This window comes from Zootermopsis nevadensis, unplaced genomic scaffold (genome assembly GCF_977971745.1).
Source record: "Zootermopsis nevadensis isolate Lab colony 2312 unplaced genomic scaffold, Znev_1.0 Znev_ptg000016l, whole genome shotgun sequence".
Taxonomy (NCBI): domain Eukaryota; kingdom Metazoa; phylum Arthropoda; class Insecta; order Blattodea; family Termopsidae; genus Zootermopsis; species Zootermopsis nevadensis.
The window spans coordinates 12634485-12661104 of NW_028259148.1; the positions used below are offsets into that span (position 1 = coordinate 12634485).

General features: G+C 40.1%; 2 protein-coding genes across 6 annotated transcripts in view; one reads left to right on the forward strand and one right to left on the reverse strand.

The window, feature by feature from the left end:
• The window catches only part of LOC110838717 (uncharacterized), a 97049-nt gene that overhangs the window by 24001 nt on the left and 46428 nt on the right, over positions 1–26620 (reverse strand). For all 5 annotated transcript variants that reach the window (XM_087349678.1, XM_087349677.1, XM_087349675.1 and 2 more), the window contains one exon: positions 24872–25023. In XM_087349678.1, the coding sequence (XP_087205804.1) occupies positions 24872–25023 (152 nt within the window). The remainder of the gene's footprint in view (positions 1–24871; positions 25024–26620) is intronic.
• Positions 281–24245, forward strand: LOC110838716 (carbohydrate sulfotransferase 11). The gene is made up of 5 exons (XM_022082207.2): positions 281–633; positions 16087–16587; positions 18591–18779; positions 20401–20558; positions 22917–24245. Exons 1-5 carry the CDS (start codon positions 487–489, stop codon positions 23005–23007), a joined length of 1086 nt encoding a protein of 361 aa, XP_021937899.1. The 5' UTR covers positions 281–486; the 3' UTR covers positions 23008–24245.

The following is a 26620-nucleotide window of genomic DNA, read 5'->3' on the forward strand; positions in this document are numbered from 1 at the left end:
CCCGAGACCCGGTGGCAAAGTCAAACTTACAACTCGCCTAAATCCATTCTCTCTCGTAATTCTCTTTAAGAACATGGACCACACTGGCCATACGACCCAGACAGTGGTGTAAGAATCTTTTGTAATATCATCCACCATTCGTCCTCTTCCACGTCTTTACCATAATTTCTCTCATCCCTCTCGTCATCCTTTGTTTCTGTCTCTAATGCCGCATGGCCAGTGCTGCAGTAAATCCGCGCTTGCGCGGTGAGCCGAGTCGATCGACCGACTTGTGGAATCTCCTCGGTAGTTCCTGGCGCAGTGTCACGGAGCTGGCTGTGACAGCGGGCAGCTACCATGTAGGCTGCTGGTTCACCACGTGGTCGGGGTACCCTCAAGAACATTGCTCAATGGACCTGATGCCTTCTAGCTCACAATCAGCGATAAGAGCATACAACTGTCTGTAATAACACTAGTCTTCCATTTTGTGTGTCCGAGCCATTTGTTATGAGACCGTCGCGTTATTGTCGTATTCTCCGACGCTGTGTCTTCCTCGTGGCGGGGATCACGACTGTCCCTGCAGTATTCTTGATCTTCGCTGGTGGCGAAGGGGGAGTGGACCGCCTGAACCAGCGCGCTACCCCACAACATAAGGTAACCAGAAAATAGATACACCACTGCATGGAGCACGGTCCTTGAGAAACCAACAAGAAATTCTCCGTCTTTTATGGGATCCGGGTATCCTGTTCTGAGTCACTTTAATCCATTCCAGACCCTCACATCTTATTTAAGAACAATTTTAATATTATCCTCCCATCGACACCGAAGGCTTCAAAAGAAGTATCTTCATGTTTTCCGACGAAAAATTTTTGTGCATTTATTTTCATTATTTTTCTCTCATCTTATCCTCTGATACTATCTGAAAAATAATACGAAATTCCTACAAACTAGGAAGTTCCTCATTACAAAATTTTCTCTATTCCTCTGATATTTCCCCTGTCTTCCATCCAAATATTCTTCTCAGCACTGTTTTACATTTCTGTGAATCTACGTTCTTCCCATACGGTACGACACAGAATCAGGCACAATTTTGTGGCTAAGAAATGGACTCATTTATTGCTGTGGGGGTACTTGAGAAAACATCGTTTTAACTAAATCTATGACGGATTTTCATAGGCCTACGCAACAGAATCAAATTATCACTTTCAATGTTGCAGAAATCACGCTTTAGAGCACTGCCAGATACTGTGATAAAATATATCGATTGCTCGATATGTTCTTAGTTTTCGAATAAAATCTGTGATAACGAAAGATCAAATTAACGATAAAGCTATCCGAAAAATTTCGAACATAAACAGCATTTCCGCCAAATAAGTCACTTTACGCGATCTTTGCACAGGAAGAACGTACCATAAGCTGTTCTTGTCTGTCCGTTCATCTCTCCAATCGATTTATCTCGAGAACCACTACACGAATTTGAATAGAATTTGATGTGGAGGTTGTGTCATTCTGCACCCCCGCCACGTAGGGTCTGAGGGGATTCCCGCTACACCACTGGAACGAGGACCATGTTCTTCGCGAGTAGAGTACGGCACTAAATGAGACTCAGAGAACGGAAATCGAATCAAAGGCATCGACTGCAAATATCGATTAGAGGGTTAAAAATTGCTATCGGCAGGGACGTGGAAAGAGATACGGGGAGAATGTCATAAAGGGTTAAAGCCCTAAAAGATCTTAGTCCCTCGTAAGGCAGTTCAGCCACTGCTCGTTATACCCGTGAAGCTCTCAACGACCGCGATAGCTTTAACCGTGAGATATCGCTCATGTCCAACATCTGTTCTCTGTTTTCTCGCAATAGCCGAGATCTCGTTATAACCGTGATCGTTATAAAGGAGTTCAACTGTATGTGTATACCAACATGGAATACTCTTTCCAAACTTATTAAAACTGGTATTTATTGTTGTCTTAGGATTGTTTAAACAAGTAAAAACCATCAAATTATAGGATTACACGAACCTTTATCGAGACAGAAGTGGTCGTTACTTAACCTAAAAATACCATCACAGCATCTGTATTACGGGACTCCACGGTCAGTTTACTCGACAAATTTAGAAGTTCAGACACCTATAAAGTACAAAAGTGTGAAGGAAACAACTCTTAATTTTTTTTAGTAAAGCAATATTTATAACAATAAAATGTTACTTTGTTACTCTATGAAATAAACTGTAGATCGTGTTACTTATTTTCTTTAAAATATACACACACCCCGAAATAAGGATCAAACAAGCTCGTAAAGTGCATTCCGTGCTGAAATACACATAATATCCTCATGCGTTCTTTGCAGAGTGTATTTAGAGATATTAAAACCCCCTTGTTCGATAGTTCCCAATTTAGCCACCAGATCGGAGCACCTCAATGTCCACCTCATGACTTTCCTCATCCGCCATCTTGTTATCACCGCTCGTAGGATATTGAAAATATGTTTTTGAGGTCGTGCAGAATAGCACAACCTCCACATAAAATTGTATCCAAATCCGTCCAGTGGTTCTCGAGTTGAATCGAGTGGACGGACACAACCAGACCATAATGCGTTCTCGCTATGTACTTCGTGTAACAAACGCATAATGTCCAGACCACAGTAGGAGATGACAAAGAGACCAGCTTCACTACCGGCCTCCTTTACCTTCAATGTCGTCTGGACAGACAGCAGTGTCACTGGTCGAATTCTGATCGTCTAATTCGAAGTCGAAGAGCTCACTTTCACTTAACACGTGTTACAAACAATCTCAAATTCGTCTGAAAACATTTCCGGAAATGTTTATCCGAAACTTATTTCACGACCATTGCCTTATAGTTCTAAATGTCTTTACGTGTTTTTAGTATCCGCGTATGGAGCAAATATGTCACACGGGGACGAATCAATATGGTGGCGAAAATAGTAAATGTTAGAAAAATTGCATTTATTTATTGACAGAATTAGCTAAAGCGAAGTAACTTGTGAAAAGGCGAGTTCATATGATGCAAAAATACATGTGTAAAGTCCAAATATTAGGTATTTCTCGACAAATGTGTCAATTCTGAAGGCCCCAAAACTTGACTGTTTTATTTTGTACGAACTAATCTACAATAAATCGATTTCATATCGAAAGAACATATCAGCACAGTCTGGACATATGATTTTGAAAACACAGCTTTTGTTTGTCCCGAAGAGCGTAGAATTTTCCATTATTTTGTCGCAGGGGTATCTCAAGATGTCACTATTTCTTTTTTTTCTCATAAAGTCAAGATATTCCAAACTGTTCTCTATTTCTGACAAACAGGACAACGTGTGAATGAAGTACGAAAAATACTGAATCCCAATTGGTTTGTTTCCGGAGCTGGCTCTGGAAAGTTCTGAAAAACAGCAATATTAGGCAAAAATACTGATGAACCAGTTGCTAGACTTAGTACATTCCAACATTTTCAAATTTCCACTTGTTTTGGATGTGCGTTTCTTTACAATACTTATTATTATTATTATTATTTAGTGTTCTGTCTGACGACAGGTCCATATGAACAGGATCCTTCTATCTGGGACCTGTTCATATACGTTCTTGGCAGATGATCCAGAAGTGGTTTGCCATTGCCTTCTTCTGTGTGTGAATGGAGTAATTGTTGGGATGCCACGGAGGAAAACTCCGTGTTGCCTAGCCCACGGCCTTCCCCAACACAAGTTATAAATTCGGGCACCGCCGGGAATCGAACCCGAGACCCCAGGATTACAAGGCCAGCGTTCTAACCGCTAGACCACCTCATCTTATTATTATTTAGTGTTCTGTCTGAGGACAGGTCCATATGAACAGTATCCTTCCATCCTTTTCTCGGACTGGGACCTGTTCATATACGTTCTTGGCAGATGATCCAGAAGTGGTTTGCCATTGCCTTCTTCTGTGTGTGAATGGAGTAATTGTTGGGATGCCACGGAGGAAAACTCCGTGTTGCCTAGCCCACGGCCTTGCCCAACACAAGTTATAAATTCGGGCACCGCCGGGAATCTAACCCGAGACCCCAGGATTACAAGGCCAGCGTTCTAACCGCTAGACCACCTCATGTTATTATTATTTAGTGTTCTGTCTGACGACAGGTCCATACGAACAGGATCCTTCCATCCTTTTCTCGGACTGGGACCTGTTCATATACGTTCTTGGCAGATGATCCAGAAGTGGTTTGCCATTGCCTTCTTCTGTGTGTGAATGGAGTAATTGTTGGGATGCCACGGAGGAAAACTCCGTGTTGCCTAGCCCACGGCCTTGCCCAACACAAGTTATAAATTCGGGCACCGCCGGGAATCGAACCCGAGACCCCAGGATTACAAGGCCAGCGTTCTAACCGCTAGACCACCTCATCTTATTATTATTTAGTGTTCTGTCTGAGGACAGGTCCATATGAACAGGATCCTTCTATCTGGGACCTGTTCATATACGTTCTTGGCAGATGATCCAGAAGTGGTTTGCCATTGCCTTCTTCTGTGTGTGAATGGAGTAATTGTTGGGATGCCACGGAGGAAAACTCCGTGTTGCCTAGACCACGGCCTTGCCCAACACAAGTTATAAATTCGGGCACCGCCGGGGAATCGAACCCGAGACCCCAGGATTACAAGGCCAGCGTTCTAACCGCTAGACCACCGTGCTATTCCTTACGATACGAGGCAGAGTTACTGTTGATACACACAGCAGTTAACTGTACGCGTATATTAAAGTCGGCAAATGAATCAGTTACCGCCTAGCTCTCCGCCACTCAAACCTACTTTCAAAAAGTTTTGCTTCGTTCTACTTTAACAAATAACACGCTCCTCTATCGATATTCGATAATCGATACGATTATGTAAGGTGTTACGTAGTTCCGGTCGAGTCCGCCAGTCTTACGCAACAACGGCCAATGTACTGCATAATTAAACCTCTTCCTGATTCAGAATTTAAACTTTCGTTAAGTTTAACGCCACGCAATAAAGTAATTGTTTACAAGCTAGTAGTCGCTAACTTTTACCAATAAATTACTGCCGTGTTCACAACAGCCTACCAATGGTCCATAACTCAAAGAAGATCACACCTTTTCCTTATCAAGATTCATTTTAATAGTATCCTCCCATCAACACCAACAATCCAAAGTGATATCTTCCCTTCAGGCATTTCTCGTCTCCTCAATGCGTGTTGTAATCATTGTATTCGATTTGATCACCGTAATAGCTTTTGGTGACATGCAGAAGTGCCAACTGCGGGGAATTTATTTTACCTCTAGGGAAATTCTTTGGGCCTATTCTACGCAAACCGCCAATGAAAAGTCAATTTTCTCAAGAAGGGCGCTGCTCCGTGGAATTACCTGCCTACAAGTACCGGTGACGTCAGATTTGTCAGGAGAAAATGACCACTGAGCGTCTGATTAGACAATGGCGTAATCAAGGATTTCCCAACGCGTCTGCGTGATTGGTTAGTTAATTCCCCAGGTTATCAGGATGCCTGGCACACCACTCACTTTCTTAACCATTCGTCAAGAAAACATGAAGGTTCTCCACCTGAAATATCCCTTATTGTCATTCCATCTCAACCGAAATTAGAACGAATAAAATAATGTTGGTAACACTGCGGAACAATCAAGTTTCATAAAAATCCATTCTCGAGTTGCTTAAACTGAGTACAATTATTACGAACCAAATATATCAGCATACATAATATATACATTGAGAAATAAAACCTATACTCGAAAAAAAATATATATATCGAGAAAGGGGTAGGGATTTTCAAAATCTGACTCAAAGTCTCTCTGGTGCTTTTAAAAGCACGCCTCGTCCACTTTACCCACTGAAGACGAGGCAGGTTGGGCTCCAACAGACGATCTGAACGCGACAGTTAAAAGAAAAATCCCTTGTCCGTTCCAGAAATCGAACTCCGTCGAAGCCAGTCACTGTATCGACTAAGCTACATCAGCTCTTTTGCCTTTCAAGTAACGAACATAAGCACTTTATAATAATTTTCTGGCATGCTACACATTTTCATGGTGTGACAGATGATATTCGAACAATGCGAATTTGGGAACATCCGCTTTAAAATGTTCAATATGGGATGCAGCCGTGAGCGAAGCATGCAAGACAAGTGCTGACCTCGTGCGGGCGACACTTCCACTAACATGCATCGTCTTAACCTTCACAGCGTACGGACACATCAATAGAAGAAGTTATTTCCTAGCCGCACATTCTTCACGAGTTTAAACCTTAAACCCTCTAATTATTGCAGCTTAATACCACCGGCAATTGCGGACTACGTCTTTCAATAGAGCATCTACCACCAGCGCATACAGGAAAATGGCCGGCTTTCATGGAACCGGAAGTTTCACTGCCGTGTTCAAAACAGCTCACAATTAAACCCTCAGAGACAGATCAACATAGTTCACACCCGATTTTAAGACCCACTTTAATATTATTCTCCCTTCAACGGCTAGGTCATTCAAGTAGTTTATTTCCTTTAAAATTCTGTAAGCACTTCTCTCCTTTCTATGCATTCTACATGCCCAGCAAACCTCATCCTCTTTTATTTGACCACCAAAATAATATTTGGCGAGCAATAAACAGCAAAATGTATGTGGAGTATACACATCGTCATAAATAAGGACGCACTACTTTTAAGTACCTGTATTAATTACGAACTGAGCCGAAATTGATTATTATCGGTCAATGATGCTCCCTAACGGGAAATTACGTAACTAATTGTAAACAAGATGGCGTACAGTACTGAAAAGCGTGTTTCGTGTTAAAATTATTATTGTAACCGGCTACGTTATTACGGAACAGTAAATTTAAAGTGAGATTTGACTGCAAAGACGTTCAAAGAAGATTAAAAATTGAAAATTTACCAACAAAGTGAGAAAAGACTGCGAGATCGCTTGAAAACACTGCACATATACAAAACAGTAGCTCACGAAAACAAGTCAAAATGTCTCCGTAGTTCACATTAAAACAAACATCGAATTCAGCCATTATTCTAAAAGACTGAAATTTTTTTTTTTCCAAATTAAGTATCACACACAAAATATTAATGGCTACTGCACTGGGATCACATGTTTAAAATGAACATTCCTGTATGTAAATGATACTTCTAGAACTTTATTACTGCTGTAATATCAGAATCAGTACTGCAACTGTAAAACATCAACAAATATCGACGTTTAAAGCTTACGCGTCTTATTTTGATCACCCTGTATATGTAATTCAAATTGGAGTGTATCATTTCCCGTTTTGTTTGTGCTCGGAATTAAAATACACGTCTTCCCCGTAATATCAGTAAAGAACGGAATTAGAAAATGGTAGCTACCCTGGGCGTAGACAAGGAGAGTCATCGACCAGTCATGAAATGACTTTAAACGAAAAAAAACGTTAATGATAGTTGCCAGTTTGAAACAATACAAACTACGAAGAATGCGAGACGGCTGTTATACGAGTAGCGGCCACAATTTCATTATTGATTTTTAAAAAACAATAAAAGACGCTGGTCTTATAAGTGACCTCTGTCATTTCCTTTAAAAAAATACAAAAATAAATAAAAGTTTCGGAATAATTTCCGGGACCCTTCAAAACATTTATGCACGTGAACGAACTGTACCGCACCGAATCACTCCAGACCATTAAAATCGGCCATGGTAAAGGTGAAGACTTGGAACTGGAGCTCCACGCCATAGCCCTGGGTGTCCCATTTAACCGCGTGGAAAAGTCACGGTGTCTGTGTGAGGCCCGGGACTTGTCTAGACGCTGTAACCTGCCTCTGCAGGGAACCGAACTCTGGTCGCTCAGCCAGAAACCCGAGTACCTACAGTCCGGGGGGCAGAATGTCTGTCTCGCCCTAAAATAAACCGTTCCACATTAATTCTTCAGTCAAAGAACGGCCAATCACCGTACCTGGAACGCGATTTCATTACTACCTACAGACTTCGGTGAAATATTGATTTCGAGCCTGGCTTGAAGCTGAGAGCTGATTACAGCAACGCGGAGACGACCTCTGCATACGTCATCAGCGCATTTTTCTCGCTGACGAGGACACGGCAACATTTTTATCCTTTATCAAACATCACTCGAGGAGATTAACGTCACCAATACATGTAGCACGCAAGGCGAAGTGAGTATAGCTCGCTGAGAAATATAAAAAGCGTGTGGATTGGATTTAACTGGCACAAAGAGTCAAATTGGATGCTCTTGTGAACACGGTAATGAACTTTCAGGATACTTAAAAGGATGGGGATTTCTTGATCAGTTAAGCGATTAACACCTTCTTAGGAAGAATTCTACTCCATAGAGTCTGTCAGGATTCAAATCCTTTCATATCTCAGTGGATGCAGACACCGAGAAAAACCACGAAAACTGCCTGCTCCCACGGTATCAGCCACACCCAAAATTCGAAGACGTTCGTGGAGACCCAACTTTATTGAATCAAAAGGAGAAATGAGTCCAATATTTATCAACGTTGCCTCCTATCAGCAAATGCTAAAATTTCACTTACAAAATATCGAAAAAATAATTAACCAATCACACCGACAGAATTAACTCCAGAAGTTTTATTCATAGAATTGACATTTATGTTATATTCGCGGATACACTATGAGGGTCTAACACAACAAAAGATACAAGTTTATTAGAATCTTTAGTACAAAGAGCTACATGTTTCACTCACATTTGACCATCTTCAGGCTATATATATATATATGTGTGTGTGTGTGTGTGGTTGCAAACATATTAATGTATTGTTAAAATAAAGAGTTTTACGACTTGAATAATTAAATACAATTAAAAAATTAAAATTGTATGGTTGCAAATTAAAAATTACACGTAAAACGTATAAGAATTGTCTTCTTAATACTACGGTAATAGTATTATTAGGTGTAAAGGATTTTCGGTTCATGAAGAACAGGTCCACTCGATCCTATTTATTATTTATTTATTTATTTAGTGTTCTGTCTGACGACAGGTCCATATGAACAGGATCCTTCCATCCTTTTCTCGGACTGGGACCTGTTCATATACGTTCTTGGTAGATGATCCAGAAGTGGTTTGCCATTGCCTTCTTCTGTGTGTGAATGGAGTAATTGTTGGGATGCCACGGAGGAAAACTCCGTGTTGCCTAGACCACGGCCTTGCCCAACACAAGTTATAAATTCGGGCACCGCCGGGAATCGAACCCGAGACCCCAGGATTACAAGGCCAGCGTTCTAACCGCTAGACCACCTCATCTTATTATTATTTAGTGTTCTGTCTGACGACAGGTCCATACGAACAGGATCCTTCCATCCTTTTCTCGGACTGGGACCTGTTCATATACGTTCTTGGCAGATGATCCAGAAGTAGTTTGCCATTGCCTTCTTCTGTGTGTGAATGGAGTAGTTGTTGGGATGCCACGGAGGAAAAAATCGATCCTATACGTTATTTATATGAAGCACACTATGACATTGTCGTGATTTCTGTACGTAAGTTCAGTGGCAACATTACCCAATGTTCATCTTCGACTTTTACGTAATGATTTAACTCATAAACTCTTAATTTTAACATGATACTAATACGTTTTCAACCATTTTTACATACGACACATGAAACAACATCCTCAAGACCACATATACATTGCGCCTGAAAATTGTGCTGTGTGATCGAAAGATTCTAATAAAATTTTGCTATTTGTTATGTGATACAATTCATCGCTTGTACCCTTTCGTGATGTTAAGTATATTTTATTTTCACCAAACAATGGATTTTACCAAGTTCTACGTTCATGCCAACGCTAAAGATAATATCCTGTGCTTCAGGTCGACATCGATTACTAGAATCATGGGTTTACTCTCGAAAGAGGGCCCACGACTCGTCGAAACTTAAAGGATAAACTGGTTTGTGTTCACTATGATGGCTACACCGCGCAAAACACGAAATCACAGTCGCAAACTGAAAAAATAATCGATCGTGGGGTGTTTTAACGCTTTAAGTCGCTTACGACATTTTTGCTCGCGGATACACAGTCGATGATGTTCCAAGGTGGAAGCCAGATTTGTCACACCTACAAAATGTGACAAGATAACACAGCAATGTGGATGCACGCTATCGGAAACGGATATTCCATTGCCGTTCTAGGCGTATCTGTCCGCTCATTTGACCTGGAAAGACTAAGTGAAATCACAAAAACTTCACTCCTGATGCCATCTTTCGGGCGACATTCGAACTGCGAACATCCCGAATTAAAAAAAATACTTATTTTTTTTAGCAAGTCGCTTTATGTAAGATTAAAAATAAGAATTTCGACTTCGTTATACTGTTTATATTCATATATACGGCAATAACAGGATAAAGAAAGTGGTTTTAATCAAAATGTCAGTGACCCTAACACCAACGGTGCCATGCACGAGCGAAAACTCACGCTTGAATTATTTAGAGGGTTGATATCCCTCGCCACACGGATTTATGTACATTCCTACTGCAGCAGACACCGGAGGTCACCTGCATATGTCATGAACTTGCATCATCTAAAATGCATCAGATACAAACTTATTTTTACCATCGATTTAAAAGTATAAATGACATAATAACCTGCATACTCAATTCATACGTTCGATTTTAATGCAAAGGATGTCTCGTGCGTATTTTACTTATGAAAATCTGTTCAAAACAGTTGTACAAGCGAGTAGAAGCCTACGTATTAATAACAACCTTTTCACTTTTACTTCTGAAATCTTTATTTGTCTATGTGTACGGGTCACGCGTAATTTTAACGCGACGTAATGTTGAAAATGATCACGCAATTTCTGTTTGTAGCGGACGGAGGAAAAAAAAATTTCTGAAATATACTCACGAGCCTCTTTGTTGAATAAGTTCTGATAAGCAATGAACATAAACTGCAAGTCCGCACTTTTGCAGTAAGATCGTCTCTTTTTCGCCGAAGTGTCATTACGAGGTGCGATCGGAAAGTTTCAAGACTGTGTCAATAGCGGGCGAACCGGATGTAGTACGAGCTTCTGCCGCTAGGGGGTGCGGCCTACGTTCATAGTGAATCAGTGTGCCAGCCGGCATCACCGAATTAGCATTTCTTTCTTAGTTACGGGCGTTTTGGTAGTGCATTGCACCGACCCTCCTGCGATTTCGGAATGGCGTGTGCATCAAATTTTGCCAAAGACTCGCCAAAACGGCTACGGAAACCTATGAAATGCTAAAGCAAGCATTTGGGGAGTCCGCAATGGGTCGTGCACAAACTTTTGTGTGGCATTCACGTTTTAAAAATGGCCGAACCTCTGTCGATGATGACGAGCGTTCTGGACGACCATCTTAGAGCACAACGCCCGAAAATGTTACGAAGATTCGGCAGGCCATTCACGAAGATCGACGTCGTACCATCAACGACTTGTGCGACATTGTTGGGATAGGCTATGGGACCTGTCAGCTGATTCTAAAGGAAGAACTCCACATGCGACGCATCCTGTCTGAGGACCAGAAGCAGAATCGACTTGACTTCTCGTTTGTCAGGAGCTCAAAGATCTTGCAAGAACCGACCCCAACTTCCTTTCTAAGCTCCGTGTGACTTCTTCCTCTTCCCAAAGATGAAAATTCAGCTAAAGGGAAGGAGATTTGAGACGATAGAAGAGATTCAGGCAAAATCGCAGATGGTGCTTGACAGGCTGACAAAGAAAGATTTCCAGGGATGCTTCCAGGCTTGGCAGCGGCGCTGGGATCGTTGTGTTCACTCCCAGGGGAACTACTTCGAGGGTGATGGATGAATTTAATACCTGAGATAAGTGTACGGGTTTTTATAGGCGCAGTCTGGAAACTTTCCGATCGTACCTCGTCCTCTCGCCTGTAAGTCATCTCTCAAGGAATTCTAATGAAGTGTCCGCTAAATCTGAACCTGTAACAATTGCAGGAAGTCCTTCCTAACTCCAACTTCGTAAATACGCGCGCCGATTCAAAGCCTCACATCTCCATGCGATGGAATTTCACCGATTCACAGTAGGGGAGAGTGGCGTACTCGTAAGACCCCCTATATTTCAGACAGTAAGTGCTGCCTTCAATTGGTAGTGCTTGGAACTAATCACCTACTTCCTTTCCTTGTCTGAGAAGAAACTTACGCTTGTGAAAATACTCAAATGTAAGCAACACTTCGATGTCTTTGAATTTTACCTCAGCTGATCTAATCTGGTGGTCATTTACAATCAGTGTACTCAGTATTATGTCGGGGGTTTATAAATATCTGACAAAATAATGGAAACAGCATAGAATTGGCTGTGTGAATTAGGAATTGGTAATTATATCACGAAAATTCAATAACATCCGAAAGAAAATTACGTAATATTTTCAACTATTTCAGTTTTATAATTATTAAGAATTGGGGTAAAAGTGTTAACACGACAGTCCTAATGTTGTATTTGCATTTTAGACAATGATTCGTAACTATGTCAGTAAAACTCAGCGTCAGTGTGGAGTTGCAATGTCGACGAGGTGATAGGAGGACATTCATGGTACCTCAAACTACTCTAGAAAGGAAAGTTAAGTGTGCGAAAAAGAATCCACACAAGGGAACAAACGTTTCCTTAGGACCAAGGCAGACAGTGTTTTCTACTTCTGAAGAAGATTATTTGGATTAACAACGAAAGAACTTGCGCGGGGGAAGACGAGGAAAATGTAACAAGTGTGCATATTTGTGTCCTTTGTATGAAAAATAAGTAATTGAAGAACAGCCCCATTTTGCCCCAGATATGGGGCGAGACGATGCAATTTACATTTTTCTTTACATTGCTATTTTTCAAATGAAGATGATCTTCTTTTCCCACTACAATATGTCATTGGTTACTTTAATAGTCAAAGATAATAAATAAATATTTTTTTAAATGTTCCATTTTATTTAGTTTTTTTGTAGAGCGGGATAGTTTAAACTGCAACGTTAATCACCTCCTCCTTCGCTAACAAAGGTTAATTTCTCATAAACTCCCCGTCTTAAGCTGATAAAGTTGCGTCATATTGTGATAAATATATATTTGTTTAAATCTTGTCAGTCTAACCACAATAAAATTCCTTAATATAATATATAAAATATTTTAATATTTAATAGGAATACTTGGTGAAAACCGAATCCTTATGTTCACTGCCGTACGTTTAAAACGCCACGACTACGCGGCATAGCATCAGATTGATGTAACTCAGGGAGACTTGCTTCCCTAGTTCTCTTCAGTCATACCAACATTCCCTCGCCATCTCGAGCTAAGTCGGCTCTCCTAGTAAGTTATTTGGAGATTTGTATGAAGCCTGATTACTGGCTTCGGGACTGGAGGTCATGTTATCAACAGTCTAAAAGAGATTGCACCGTGTTCATTCCAAAACAGAACTGTATATCTTGGCGTGACCCTCAACACACGGCTGACTCGAATCACGTAGTAAGAAAGACATTTCAAAGATCGGACGTGCTTGGTCCACTCCTTGTCAATAGTGTGGGCTTTACTAGCAACTCATCCGTCATACGATGGACTGCGCATGCCCAATCTGTATTTATTAAGTCCGATGTTCGGAGTCACGTCTGGAGCCTTCATGTGATGCATTGCCTTGGTACGTTAGCAGCAAGCAAATTCACGACGACGTGTGGACTCAATTTTTCGCTGACCACGTCTGCGCGTTAACTGAGAGCTTCGACCCCAAGCAGCTGCTGCATGGAACAACAAAGTTGGAAGGCACGGGCTGTCTGAAGTCACCCAAGACTCAGCAAGTCTGCCGAAGCTACTCGTAACAAGGCGTCTAAAACGACGCGAGGATTATTGTACAACACCGTTCGGCTACCTAAGGTTTTCCGTGCTTTTCCTCATTTGCAAGGCAAATTCCAGGGTTTTTGCTCAAAAGGGGCACGATCCGCTTATCCCTAATCACATAAACCTTCAGCCAAAGCGATCATAACCATTTTGTTTTCAACTCCCAAACATCAAAGTGCATGATGGGATAATTTCCCGCCAATAGCAATGATTTCAAGAAAGACAACAACCTCGTTAATGTAAGCACATCCCCAGTTACAGTTTATGGGGTACTGTTTCCCAATTACAGCTACGCGTTGTGTACGCAAGATCGGTTTAATTATTAGGAACCAGGCATACCAATTTTTTTTAAAGTGCATAAAATGAACGAATATTGGAACCTAAATGCCCACTTGACTATATAATTTATAAATTCAACTTTCAGGGAGAAGCCACATGAATTCATAAAGTTTCTTTTTTCAATTGTTGTTGCCAACACTGCAGTTGCCATCTTTTAGAAAAAAATGCCTGCGCGAAGCGCAAGGCGACATCCATTGCTCTGCTAAGCAAGCATTGTTCCCAACCTAACCTCTTTCCCACGCATTTTACGGTTTTTAAGAACCTGAATTTTCATCAAACTGTTTTCACAAACTAATAATTAACTAATTTTCTCATTTTCACTGTCAAAATACACACAGCAGTATTAATTAAAAGGTTACTCGTGTTATGAGATGGTTAATGCTACTTTGTCGATACTATGCTCTAAATTTCACGTACAATGGTATTACTTGTTCGGTAAGACGAGAGCTGTGAGATGCGCTTGAGGGAGGGTAAGTACGCTGTCTGCTAGCGGTGGTGGGGCACGTAGTTTCTCCGTACTACTAAACACAAAAACATGAGCGCAGAATGAATTACGTCCAGTGGCTGATGAACATTTTACAAAGCTTTTATTCCACTTACTTCCCCCTTCACCTTCTTCCTCCCTCGCCTCTTCCTCACTACTGCTACATCTGCTGGTATCACTGTCGTTTTGCAAGTTAACTATAATTTGCTCCGAAACGTCGTCAATAATAGGTTCCAACTGCAAGTAATTCTGTTCGCGCTGATAGGAATTGTTGCACCTCGAGCTCCATTCTTCCTTTGTGATGATACTAAACTTTTCCTCAGCTAGTTTCATAGCATGATCTAGGCGGAAACTGACATTCTTTCCGGCGACATATTGTTTGACTAATCCCCATATCAGTTCAGTCGGATTAAGATCTGGGTGATATGGCGGCAGGCGAAGGACAGAGTGGCCATGTTCAGCCAGTAGAGTATCAATTTTGAATGTTTTGAAACGTGGCTTACGCAGTTTAATTAGAGAATACAATTCGGGCTTACACATTCGGTCACTGAAAGGAATGCTACCATCTGAAAGCCAGTCGACAATAGCACTTTTTCGAGATGAAAAAGTTGGAGACGGATTGAGTTGTACATTATAGTAAGCGACTAATACCGAATTTGGCGTAAGGTTTGGAATTAACTTCGTTTCGAACCATCTTTCATAGTTATCAAAACTGTGAAAATGATAGGCCTAATTATAAATGGGCCAATGTTATTGAAATAGAATTCAACACACGAAGTGAACTCGGTCACAGCTCGCTCGTAACTGAGCTCCGCGTACACCCCACCCACTGTTCGAACTGCAAATCTCAAGGTCATAGCTCTTGTCCTGCCGAACGTCTAATACTGTACTATCACACGGTCGTTCCACATTCAATTTCTGTATTTTGATTTTATATAAAGCATATATGCTCACACAGACATGCTGGGTGCAGTAGAATTAAATACTTCAGTGTTATGATGCCAATTCAGAGTACTCTATTCTCACATGCAACCAAAAGTTTGACAACTGCACCAAGTGAAAACTAACCTCAATCACAAGGATGTTTGACAAGGTTACTTTCAACACTTGCATTTAAATCCCTTATATCTGCATTAAACGGACCCTTAATCTACTTGTTACTGGCAACAAAATGCTCTTTAAACTCAATGCTGGATGATAAAAATTAATGTTTTGAGAGAATGCTTCATAGAACACTGTAAAAAAAACTTAGTACACATAAATAATTCATAGTTTCCAATTTACATTAATTTAAAAAAGGTTGGTGCCTTAACATCCCATGGATTACAAGAACTACTGCTGAAGGCCCCCCACAGTCTGGGTACCCTAGAATAAAAAAACATTAATGCAATAGAAATTCACAACTTGTCAACATGAACCATAGCAATGTTTAAGAATGCTACTGAAACTTTAAATATTTTTGTTCATTACTGATGAAAGTACTTTCTCTCTTGATGCAGAACAATTCCTGGAGCTTAAGCCACGAAGCAATGTCATACTGGATGTCTGAAGTTGAAGCGAGAATGGTGCAAAGGCGGCATCACCTGAAGCAAGTCTGCGCAAAGTTGGATTTGGATGTTTACGGAAATGATTCTTTGCACCGTCCCAACCCATGGGAATTTCTAGTGAACCGACCACACCATCTGGTATGGTGCAATGTATTCAAAGCAGCTTCTACATCATGGATGTACAACTTCAACATCTTGGCGGGGTACAACCCAAAATTTTTAAGAAACAGCAAATTAGTGCCTCTGAACCTAGCACGACGTCGTTACCCGAGACCTTCGCTCCACGCACTGCAACAAGCCCTCAATGATTCTGTAGCTTTCCTCATCGTACGACATCCTCTGGAGCGACTGCTGTCGGCGTACAGAGACAAGATTCAGTTCTCACTGCCTCACACCTTGCATCAAAAGCTTGGCAATGAAATCATACTTAAATATCGTAAAAACAAGCAGAAGGTAAAATATATACAATTCTCAACCCTCTATTTTATGAACTGACTTTTTTAGTTATGTCACCTTCTGAGTAAGGCATATACAAAAACAGCAACTGACCTAATACTGTGGTAGCAAAATCCAAAGGTTGAACACCGCTAACACCAAATCTCATAACTGGACTTATTCCTGAGTTACTTGGGTCTACCTCTCACTTTCAAAAACCATTTTACTACAATACATCTTAATAAAAACAATCCAAGTAACACTAATTCTCATGTCCTTCAAGTATCACCTAGGTTCTTTCAAGGACTTCTATCCTGTGCACTCTTGAAGTAGGATCTGAATGAGCCGGGATAGCTCAGTCAGTATAGTGACTAGCTACGGGCTGGATGACCGGGGTTCGATCCCCGACGGGGGCAGAGGATTTTTCCTCTAGCCTCTGCGTCCAGACCGGCTCTGGGGCCCACCCAGCCTCCTCTACAATGGGTACCGGGGTCCTTTCCCGGGACGTGATGCTGACCACTCACCCCCATCTAGTGCCGAGGTCAAGAAAGGGAGGAGCTATACCTCCTCTCACCCCAAGCGCCTACATGGCGTATAGTGGGACAAACTTTACTTTTAAGTAGGATCTGAGGTTCTCATGGCGGTGTTTAAGTTGATGGCCGTCTTCTGCGTTGTAGCTCTGTGTAGTCTGGTACAAGTTTACCGACGTTTCAGAGGTCCCCGCTGCCTACATCAACAGAGCGATGAAACAGTAAACTTCTACTAGACTTAATGGTGCTACAACCCGGAAGACACCCATCTTCCTATTAATTTTCATGTTTTTCAAAGACTGTTACTCTGTTCACTCCAAGGCCATCATCCCCACACCCAATCCACAACCTGGAAGAACATTTATGACAGCTTATTTAATATATTTCCACCAGCTCTCAACATCTGATGATGTATCCACCATCCACAACCTGAGGACTAAGGACCAACTTAATATCCATAAAAATTATTTAAGCATCTGTGTCCTATAGTTACATTACACCAAAATTACAAAAATTAAAATCCTCCTTCAACACGAGTCTGAGCATCTGGTAATATGTAACTGTAGATGCCATATCTTAGAAAGAATTTTATCCATTTATGCTTGTAGCAAAGTATAAATTCTTTAAGCATTTTCACACTGACATCTCGTCAATTTCAATTTTCATCTACAACATTCTATAAATTCAAGGCAGGTTCAATTCATGCAACTACGCAAAACAGAGTCCGTCAACCAAGAAGGACCTACGATAATGTTATTTCTGAAAAGGAGACACAAATAATTACTGAGTACCTGACCAATGCCACCAAATATTTTGTTATGACTCCCCATTTCAATCCCTCAGAGTTTAAAGCAGACTGTAAGAACCACATGATATTATTAATTACGCAGTTTTCTTTCATAAGGATAACACATACACCAAACGCAAAAGTACATATGGACGCATTTCCATTCTTTTAACGTTTAAACCCGAAAGGCAACCTACCCTATTCTCAAAAGACTTGGGGGGAGGGGGGGAACAAAAAATTAATCTTGAAACTGTTATTTGGATAATGAATGCCCCATTTATACTAACCCCCCTTCCATATTATTAATTACCGCTCAAGTTATGAAGGCTTGTTATTTATGTGATGACTATATTTGTAACTTGGGTTTTCCTTAAAAATGTCCTTATTGGTGTTTGCTATTCATTTCTACGTATGAAATTCTAATACAACATTCTCCACAGTGTATTAAAATCTAAATCAAATTTTATATTTTATTTAATAATTCTGTACTTTCTGGATAAAAATTTACAAGTTCTTGAAGTTATGAGAAGTCAAATATGTAGGAACAAAATCGATATTATAAAAAGTTCAATAAACTGCCTCAGAAATTAAAAATTCTTAAAACCTGATTCATATCGCAATTCGGTATTGTTTTAAATTTGGAAAAAGGCTATGCTAATTTTGAAGCTGTATTTGGTTTAATATAATTGCTTCTTACGTTTTAGGTCAAAGGATCACGAAACAAGTCTACACCTAAAAAGCCTCGCTGGCCAACATTCTCAGAATTTGTGCAGTATCTGGTGAATGTCCAACAGAAAGGAGATCCATTTGACATGCACTGGGCTCCAATCACCCACTTTTGCACTCCATGCCAAGTAGATTTTGATATCATAATGAAGTTTGAAACTCTACAGGTAAATATCTTCATTCCCTTATCCCGCAATTATACGTCTGGTAAAAAGATTGTACAAATTATGTTATCACACTGCTGGAATACGTACGTATGATAAATTGAAAAATTTTATGATATTTGTACAAACAAAACAAAAGTCCACACATAAAAGTTGAGCTGTTTGTCTCATAAAATGTTCCCAAGCATAAAAAACTGGTAAATTTCTTATGTTGACATATTAGATGGTACTAACAAGTAAGGAAATGTGTGCGTATCATAATTTTGCTGCATCTGCGATGTTAGTGCCTGTACTTTTTCAATTTGTAAATGCCAACTTTTGATGCCCTCTTATAAAAACTGTAATGAAGCTGAGAAGCTTACCCTGGACAACAGACACATTTCCGCACAGAAAATCTCCTAAGAAGCAAACGTCAGTGTCAGTAATTATAAAATAGTCTGGGAGCAGAATCCAGTCATTCAACACCACCAATACCAACGCCCATCATCTAACTTCGATCCTCAGAGTCACGTTCCCAAAGATCCATACTAAATGTCTCTTTTCATTCTCCTTCTCGGCCTTCCAAGAGGATTTCCCACTAATTCTGCATGCATCTATAACTAACTAGATGGCTTACCGAACCAGAAGGTTCATCACCAAATTAACCAAAGCCCTCCACCGGACCCTGTCCTGGGCCAACAAAATCCAGTCTCCGTCAACTCCTATCTCCCATAGATCCCGCCTGAGATTATCCTCCCATCCCCAGCGGTCTCTTCCCCTCAGGCTTCCCAAATAGTGGACCCAACCAATCAGATGGCTTACCGAACCCGAAAGTTCATCACCGAAACAACCAAAGCCCTCCACCGGACCAACAAAATCCAGTCTCCTTCAACTCCTATCTCCCATAGATCCCGCCTGACATTATCCTCCCATCTACGTCTAGGTCTCCCCAGTGGTCTCTTCCCCTCAGGCTTCCCAAACAGTGGACCCAACCAACCAGATGGCTTACCGAACCCGAAGGTTCATCACCGAACTAACCAAAGCCCTCCACCGGACCAACAAAATCCAGTCTCCTTCAACTCCTATCTCCCATAGATCCCGCCTGACATTATCCTCCCATCTACGTCTAGATCTCCCCAGCGGTCTCTTCCCCTCAGGCTTCCCAACCAATACCCGGTGCACACCTCTTGTCCCATCCATGCGCGCTACATGCCCCACCCATCTCATTCTTCTCGACTTAATCACCCTGACAATATTGGGGGAGGAGTACAGATTTTTAAGTTCTGTATGCATCTACAGTAATGGAAATTATGCATGAAGACATGTTGCTCAGATGTGCAAGTCAACATATACTGAAGAGCAGACGGGCAAAGTGATTACGCTCAAAAAATGTTTTCACAAATAAACAAAAGTTTCAATAAGTCATATCATACAAACCAGATCTGAAACTACTAACACATTTAGTAAATGCAATCGGGCAACAAGCCGCATCAAGATGGAGCCACAGTCTGTTTCACAGACAGAGAAACATTGGACTATGGCTCCATTTTGACACGGCTTGTCACCCGAGAGGATTTTACTGCATCTAGTCACTGCGAAAGCCTCAAGTCATATACTAACACATTAACTCTATTTCTGAACACAGGAAGATCAGAACTATCTGATTCATCAAGCTGGCTTACAGGACATCATCCGGCCTGAGTGGAAAAATCCGGCTAAGGGCTGCACCACTACCGAACTCGTTACCAGCTACTACTCCCAGCTTACTAGAGCACAAATACTACAACTTTACCATATTTATAGGTACGTGAAATGCATTCAACTCACTACAGGAAAGTTAATTAAATTCTTGGTGAAGCATAGGAAAGGGATGTCAGACCTCTTAAATGTATGTGCCAAAACTTGAGGAAATAATTATGCATTAGTGTTGTGTGCCCACAACTATTAATAAGTTCGATTCCCGGCGGTGCCCGAATTTATAACTTGTGTTGGGCAAGGCCGTGGTCTAGGCAACACGGAGTTTTCCTCCGTGGCATCCCAACAATTACTCCATTCACACACAGAAGAAGGCAATGGCAAACCACTTCTGGATCATCTGCCAAGAACGTATATGAACAGGTCCCAGTCCAATAAAAGGATGGAAGGATCCTGTTCATATGGACCTGTCGTCAGACAGAACACTAAATAATAATAAGATGAGGTGGTCTAGCGGTTAGAACGCTGGCCTTGTAATCCTGGGGTCTCGGGTTCGATTCCCGGCAGTGCCCGAATTTATAACTTGTGTTGGGCAAGGCCGTGGTCTAGGCAACACGGAGTTTTCCTCCGGGGCCTTCCCCGGTTTCTCAGTGGCATCCCAACAATTACTCCATTCACACACAGAAGAAGGCAATGGCAAACCACTTCTGGATCATCTGCCAAGAACGTATATGAACAGGTCCCAGTCCGAGAAAAGGATCGAAGGATCCTGTTCATATGGACCTGTCGTCAGACAGAACACTACATAATAATAATAATAATAATAATAATAATAATAATAATAATACCGTAGTGTATTTTACTTTCAATTCTTAGTTATCAAGCTAGTGGGAAGTTTTCTGATGATTCATAGTAGCAAATGTTGTTATACACAAAAGCTTCAATAATAAATCTATTTATAAAATAAATTTTCATATAATTCATCGCATAAAAATAAAAAAAACTTTCATGAGCGTATGAAAATGAATTTTTCTTACCACCACTGCAGACTGTTTGAGAGTATGAAATGTTTCTGGCAAAATGTTCAAGGCTTTTGTCAATTCATCTTCAAATGTAATATCTGTTTTGGATGAAAATTCTTCTAAATATTTACATTCCAATTCTTCAATAAGCTTTTTCAGTTCAAAAAGCTTTCCACACTATAATGAGCCAGCTGGAAACTTAGTTCCATTTCGACGTTAAAACTGACGTGACGGGTCACTTCCAAAATGTTAGTGAAACGCCACGGGTATTTTGAATCTACAAAGGTAGCATAATAAAGTACAATGTTAGGACAGTGAAAACACTTCACTGTTCCCTCAAGACGTCTAAATCTGAAAATATCGAGGAAAAGTTTTATTCTGCTACAGTAATTATATCCAAGAAAATTTTCAAATCTTTCATCTACGGGTTCTCAATTATATCCAGATCATTCAGATGCCTATTCAGTTAAGAAAAATATTTTAGTGTATAACCATTCAAGTCACACTGAAAATTTAGAGGTTTCTTTTTTAAATTCCATGATGATAATTAATAAAATGTCATCTGCATTCCATAAACCTTGCAGTTTAACATTTAATTCATTTAAATGAGCACACAAGTCAGTAAAGAACATTACAGTAGAAGGCTAGTGCACAATGTCTACGGGTAACTGTGTAAAATATTGCTTTTTTTCTCAAAAACAGTTTTATTTTGAATATGACAGTCTTCTGGGATATTTAAATATGCAATCTTGTAGAAGTTGACCAACATTTGAGAAGTGCACACTGCCACCATCATCAGGGTGATTCACTCATCGTCCTGATGATGAACCTCTGAAACACTGTTCAACTTCAGCTTGTAATGCAGATATGTGGCTGTCGCAAGGCAAATTTATACAATTCTGCACGCAAGAACACAAATCCCATTCTCAACTCAACATATCCACATAGAAAATAACATTTCATTAGAAATTTAGTTATTAATAAAATCTTCTCGGGCAATCAGCCACGTCAACTGGTTAAAATTTGACGCGGCTGATCGACTGAGAAGATTTTATTGAATTTTGCGAAAGCTACAAATCATATTTAGTTATTAGTTTCTTTGAAACAAAATTTTGTCCAACAATTTTCTCAGAGTGTCAACTGTGGCACACACAGTGGTTTCAAGTGGGTTATCCCTGTGTCTAAGCACCATGTCATTACATGTGATGATAGAGGTTAGGTTCTCCATATTTTTAACCTTGGCACAGCGTTACAACCCAGAATACAGCCATCTTAAAATATTTTCAAGAATGATCTGAGAGATGGTATACATTCCCCGACTCTGAGAGTATACGCACGCTTGACTGACAGCTTCTAATTTTGGCAGCGAATGTGTTACAATAAAATCCACATTGTGACGATCCTTCCCAATAAATTAACAGTGGGTCTTATCTGTGTTATACAGGTATGATTTCGAGCTGTTTGGTTACACCCTGGATGGTTACCTACAACTCGGGATGACTGAATCTAACAGCGCAGGCAGTCCAGCTACATGACAAAATGTGACACATTCCTAGCTTTTTAATTGGTGCTATAATCTAGCAACGTCAATTCAATGATTTAGATCACGGTGGTCTATGGAATTTTGAAACGACTATAAATCTCACTGTAAGCTAGGCAGAAGTTTCAGATTTTCATTTCATTTCATTATACAGAAAAGATGGAAAAATTTAATTGCCAGTAATTAGGACTAATGCTGTCACAAATATTCAAAAATGCAATATTCTCTACTTCATACAGTTTTTAGTTTAGTTCTCTTAGAACCAAACGTCCGTATACGTACGAGAGCTGAATACTGAATATCACATATTAGAAGTATTAAATGTTTCATACATACAAAAGAAATCCACTGATATTGCGACACCAAGCATGACGGATTCGGCGACAGTAAAATTTCCCTTTTTAAGTATTCACAACAATAATTCATGTTCCAAATCTAAAACTTCTCGACGATGGTGAAGAGTCCGGAGATAGGGATTAGCTCTATCTAGTGGGCCCAACTGTGTAGGAACCTGAAGACGGAGATAGAGTCCCATCTCCGAAACGTCGTTTTACGTTTTATATTTACTAGACGATGGATAATATCCAAGGAAATTTTTATTCGACGGAGATAGGGATTAGCTCTATCTAGTGGGCCCAACTTTGTAGGAACCTGAAGACGGAGATAGAGTCCCATCTCCGAAACGTCGTTTTATGTTTTATATTTACTAGACGATGGATAATATCCAAGGAAATTTTTATTCGACGGAGATAGGGATTAGCTCTATCTAGTGGGCCCAACTTTGTAGGAACCTGAAGACGGAGATAGAGTCCCATCTCCGAAACGTCGTTTTACGTTTTATATTTACTAGACGATGGATAATATCCAAGTAAATTTTTATTCAATTCATGTTCCAGGTAATTTAACTGTTCTTAGCGTCTCAAATATCTAAAAGCAAACTCTTGCCACTAACTTGCACGCTGATGAATTGTGGGGTTCAAATATTATAGTATATACCTCCTTATTTGAATATTGACAGCACTAGTTAGGATTTATTGGTGCTACCACCACGATAAGTAGACACAGTCAACAGAACACTAAGCAAACGGGTTACTGAATATTTGAGCAGTAAGTGTGTATCACTTACAGTAGTTAATGAAATGTTGAAAATTGTAAATAGGTATACACAAATTGTTTCAGACATTAAAATATTTGTATTTAATGAGAAAAATAAAAGCAAATTCTTTCGTATCATCCACCGTCCCACACTCCTACTCTTTCATAAATACTTTTAACAAAACAAATATTTAACCCATCGGTGCCGCAGAATTAAATAAAATTAAATATTCACAAAAAATGCATGCACAGACTCAAATGATCGGATGTCACACAATTTAAATCAAATTTTCTAGTCAAGCACAATACAAGGATGTGATAGCTAGCCCTCAAAGCAGTATAAACAGACATCATCGTTACAATTCTGTCTCCAACAAAAAATGTCCTCTTTCTTCCACACTCTGAGTATAAAGAACACGTTCACTGTGGTTTATTCTTCTTCGCATTTGGCACCATTTCTCTGCTTTTATTAGAGGATTATTGTCTCACAATAAACTGAATTCTAAATGATAAATGCTCAATTTTCTTCTCTTGCATTTTCTCAGAAACTGATCACTGAATTTACTAAGATGTCGTTCAGTAACCTTCAGGAAAATTTATGCATTATCTCATAATATGCTTCTGTTGCGAGAAAAGTGGCTACAGAAGTCAACATATTATTTGGTCTTCAATATTTTATTCAAATAACCTTTTCCTAAACTGGGGTGCCCATCTTATTGGGGGCATGTGGTATTTGGATAAATATGGTACAACCATTAACTTACCTTTTTCCATTATTACATATGGAGATCCCAACCACCCATTTTCCATTATGCATTTTCTGCCAGGTTTCTGCGATTCTGACTGACGGACCTCTTTCAAGATGTTCCTTTGGATCAAGGTCTCTACATCCACTTTGACTACCCAACAGCACCAACTACGAAGCAAAGAGGATGAGGTTAAAAACTTTAAATATGTTATGAAAGTTTTTATGTTAGTTTTGCAAATTAGATAAAATCTTGCAAGTGAAAGGTATTTTGTATGAATGGCATAATTCTATAAGCGAGAAAATTACATTTTGAGACCACCTGATTTTTGATAAAATATCAGACATTTCTTGAACACATTAAATACTTTGGAATCATGAAGAAAATATATGGGTACCAATTTAAATTACATTTTAAACCATATGATCTATGCTGAAATAGGGATCAAGTTTTAAGGGAAACATCCTGTTGTTTCTGGAACGTTTGGTTGACAGTCCGTCATATCCTGTTGCTGACTTACCCATGTAATAAACTGTCTTAAGCAGCTTACCTGTTTTATAGAGTACACTGAACACTGTTCAGTTGAGCTACACCTACATGTTCGACTCTACTAAAACAGGTAATGTAGTGAGTTCTTAAGTAAACTATATTCAATAAGTGCTGTGTAGACAGACTGTCAAACTAACACTGGGATAATGGGGATACTGTGGACGACCCGTTCTTCAGTGTCTGAGCACTGCGGGTCCCAACTTTTCGTTGGCTTGATCTATAGACGAGGGATCGGCCCGTCGCAAGGCCTCTACCTGTACACAGGACAGCACAACACGGGATAACGCGGACAAACATCCATGGCTTGAGTGGGATTCAAACCCACGGTCCCAGTGACCAAGCGGCACAAGGCCCACGCCTCAGACCGCGCGGCCACTGCGAGCCTCCGTCAAACAAACATCAATTTCTATGATTATCACACAGTAAAACTCCGTGTCTGAATAAACTACAGAATCAATGGATTATTTTCAGTACTACAATCATTTTCTTCTTTACCTTTCAGTGTTACTCGGACAATAAAATCCTGACATTTCAATTCTTCTTTGTACTGTGAAACTAATACATGTATATTAATAATGCAACAATTTTGAGTTTACTCTTTACGACGTCAGCGTATTCTGAAACAGTTATCACTTGTGCTGACACAGAAGTACAGAACAGAAATTACACGCCTTATCAATGGTATCTTAACGAGCTAAATGATAAAGAAGGAATATGTTTGGTTCACAGAAAAGTAATTTGTTTTGAACACTAGAATCCAGCCAGCATGGTAGTCGGTGAGGGCTCACAATAAATATCCCCCATAACACATACTGTATATACTAAAGCAGAGTTAATAACCACATGCAGAGTTAGCGCAAGGATTAGTCCATGACCAAAGGTGACTACCGCAGACGCTGAAGACTACTTCACATGTAAAGCATGCTTCAATGGTTCAAGCGCACACTGGTAGTGTGTTACTGATACATCTATTTGTAGGACTGCATCTGATCTTCTGGAAGCTAATGTTCATTCTGTGAATAGCATTAATGTAATTCATCATCTCTGGAGCTGTTACGCCACGGATTTAATCTTTTTTCAATCATCATGAAGTAAAATACAAACCAATATTTAAGGCAGTCCCATATTCTTGCAATAGCATATAAGCTTCTTGAAGATTCTTGTTTCACAGCAGTAATTATGGCAAATTCAGCGGCTAACATCCAAGCATGACTCGCA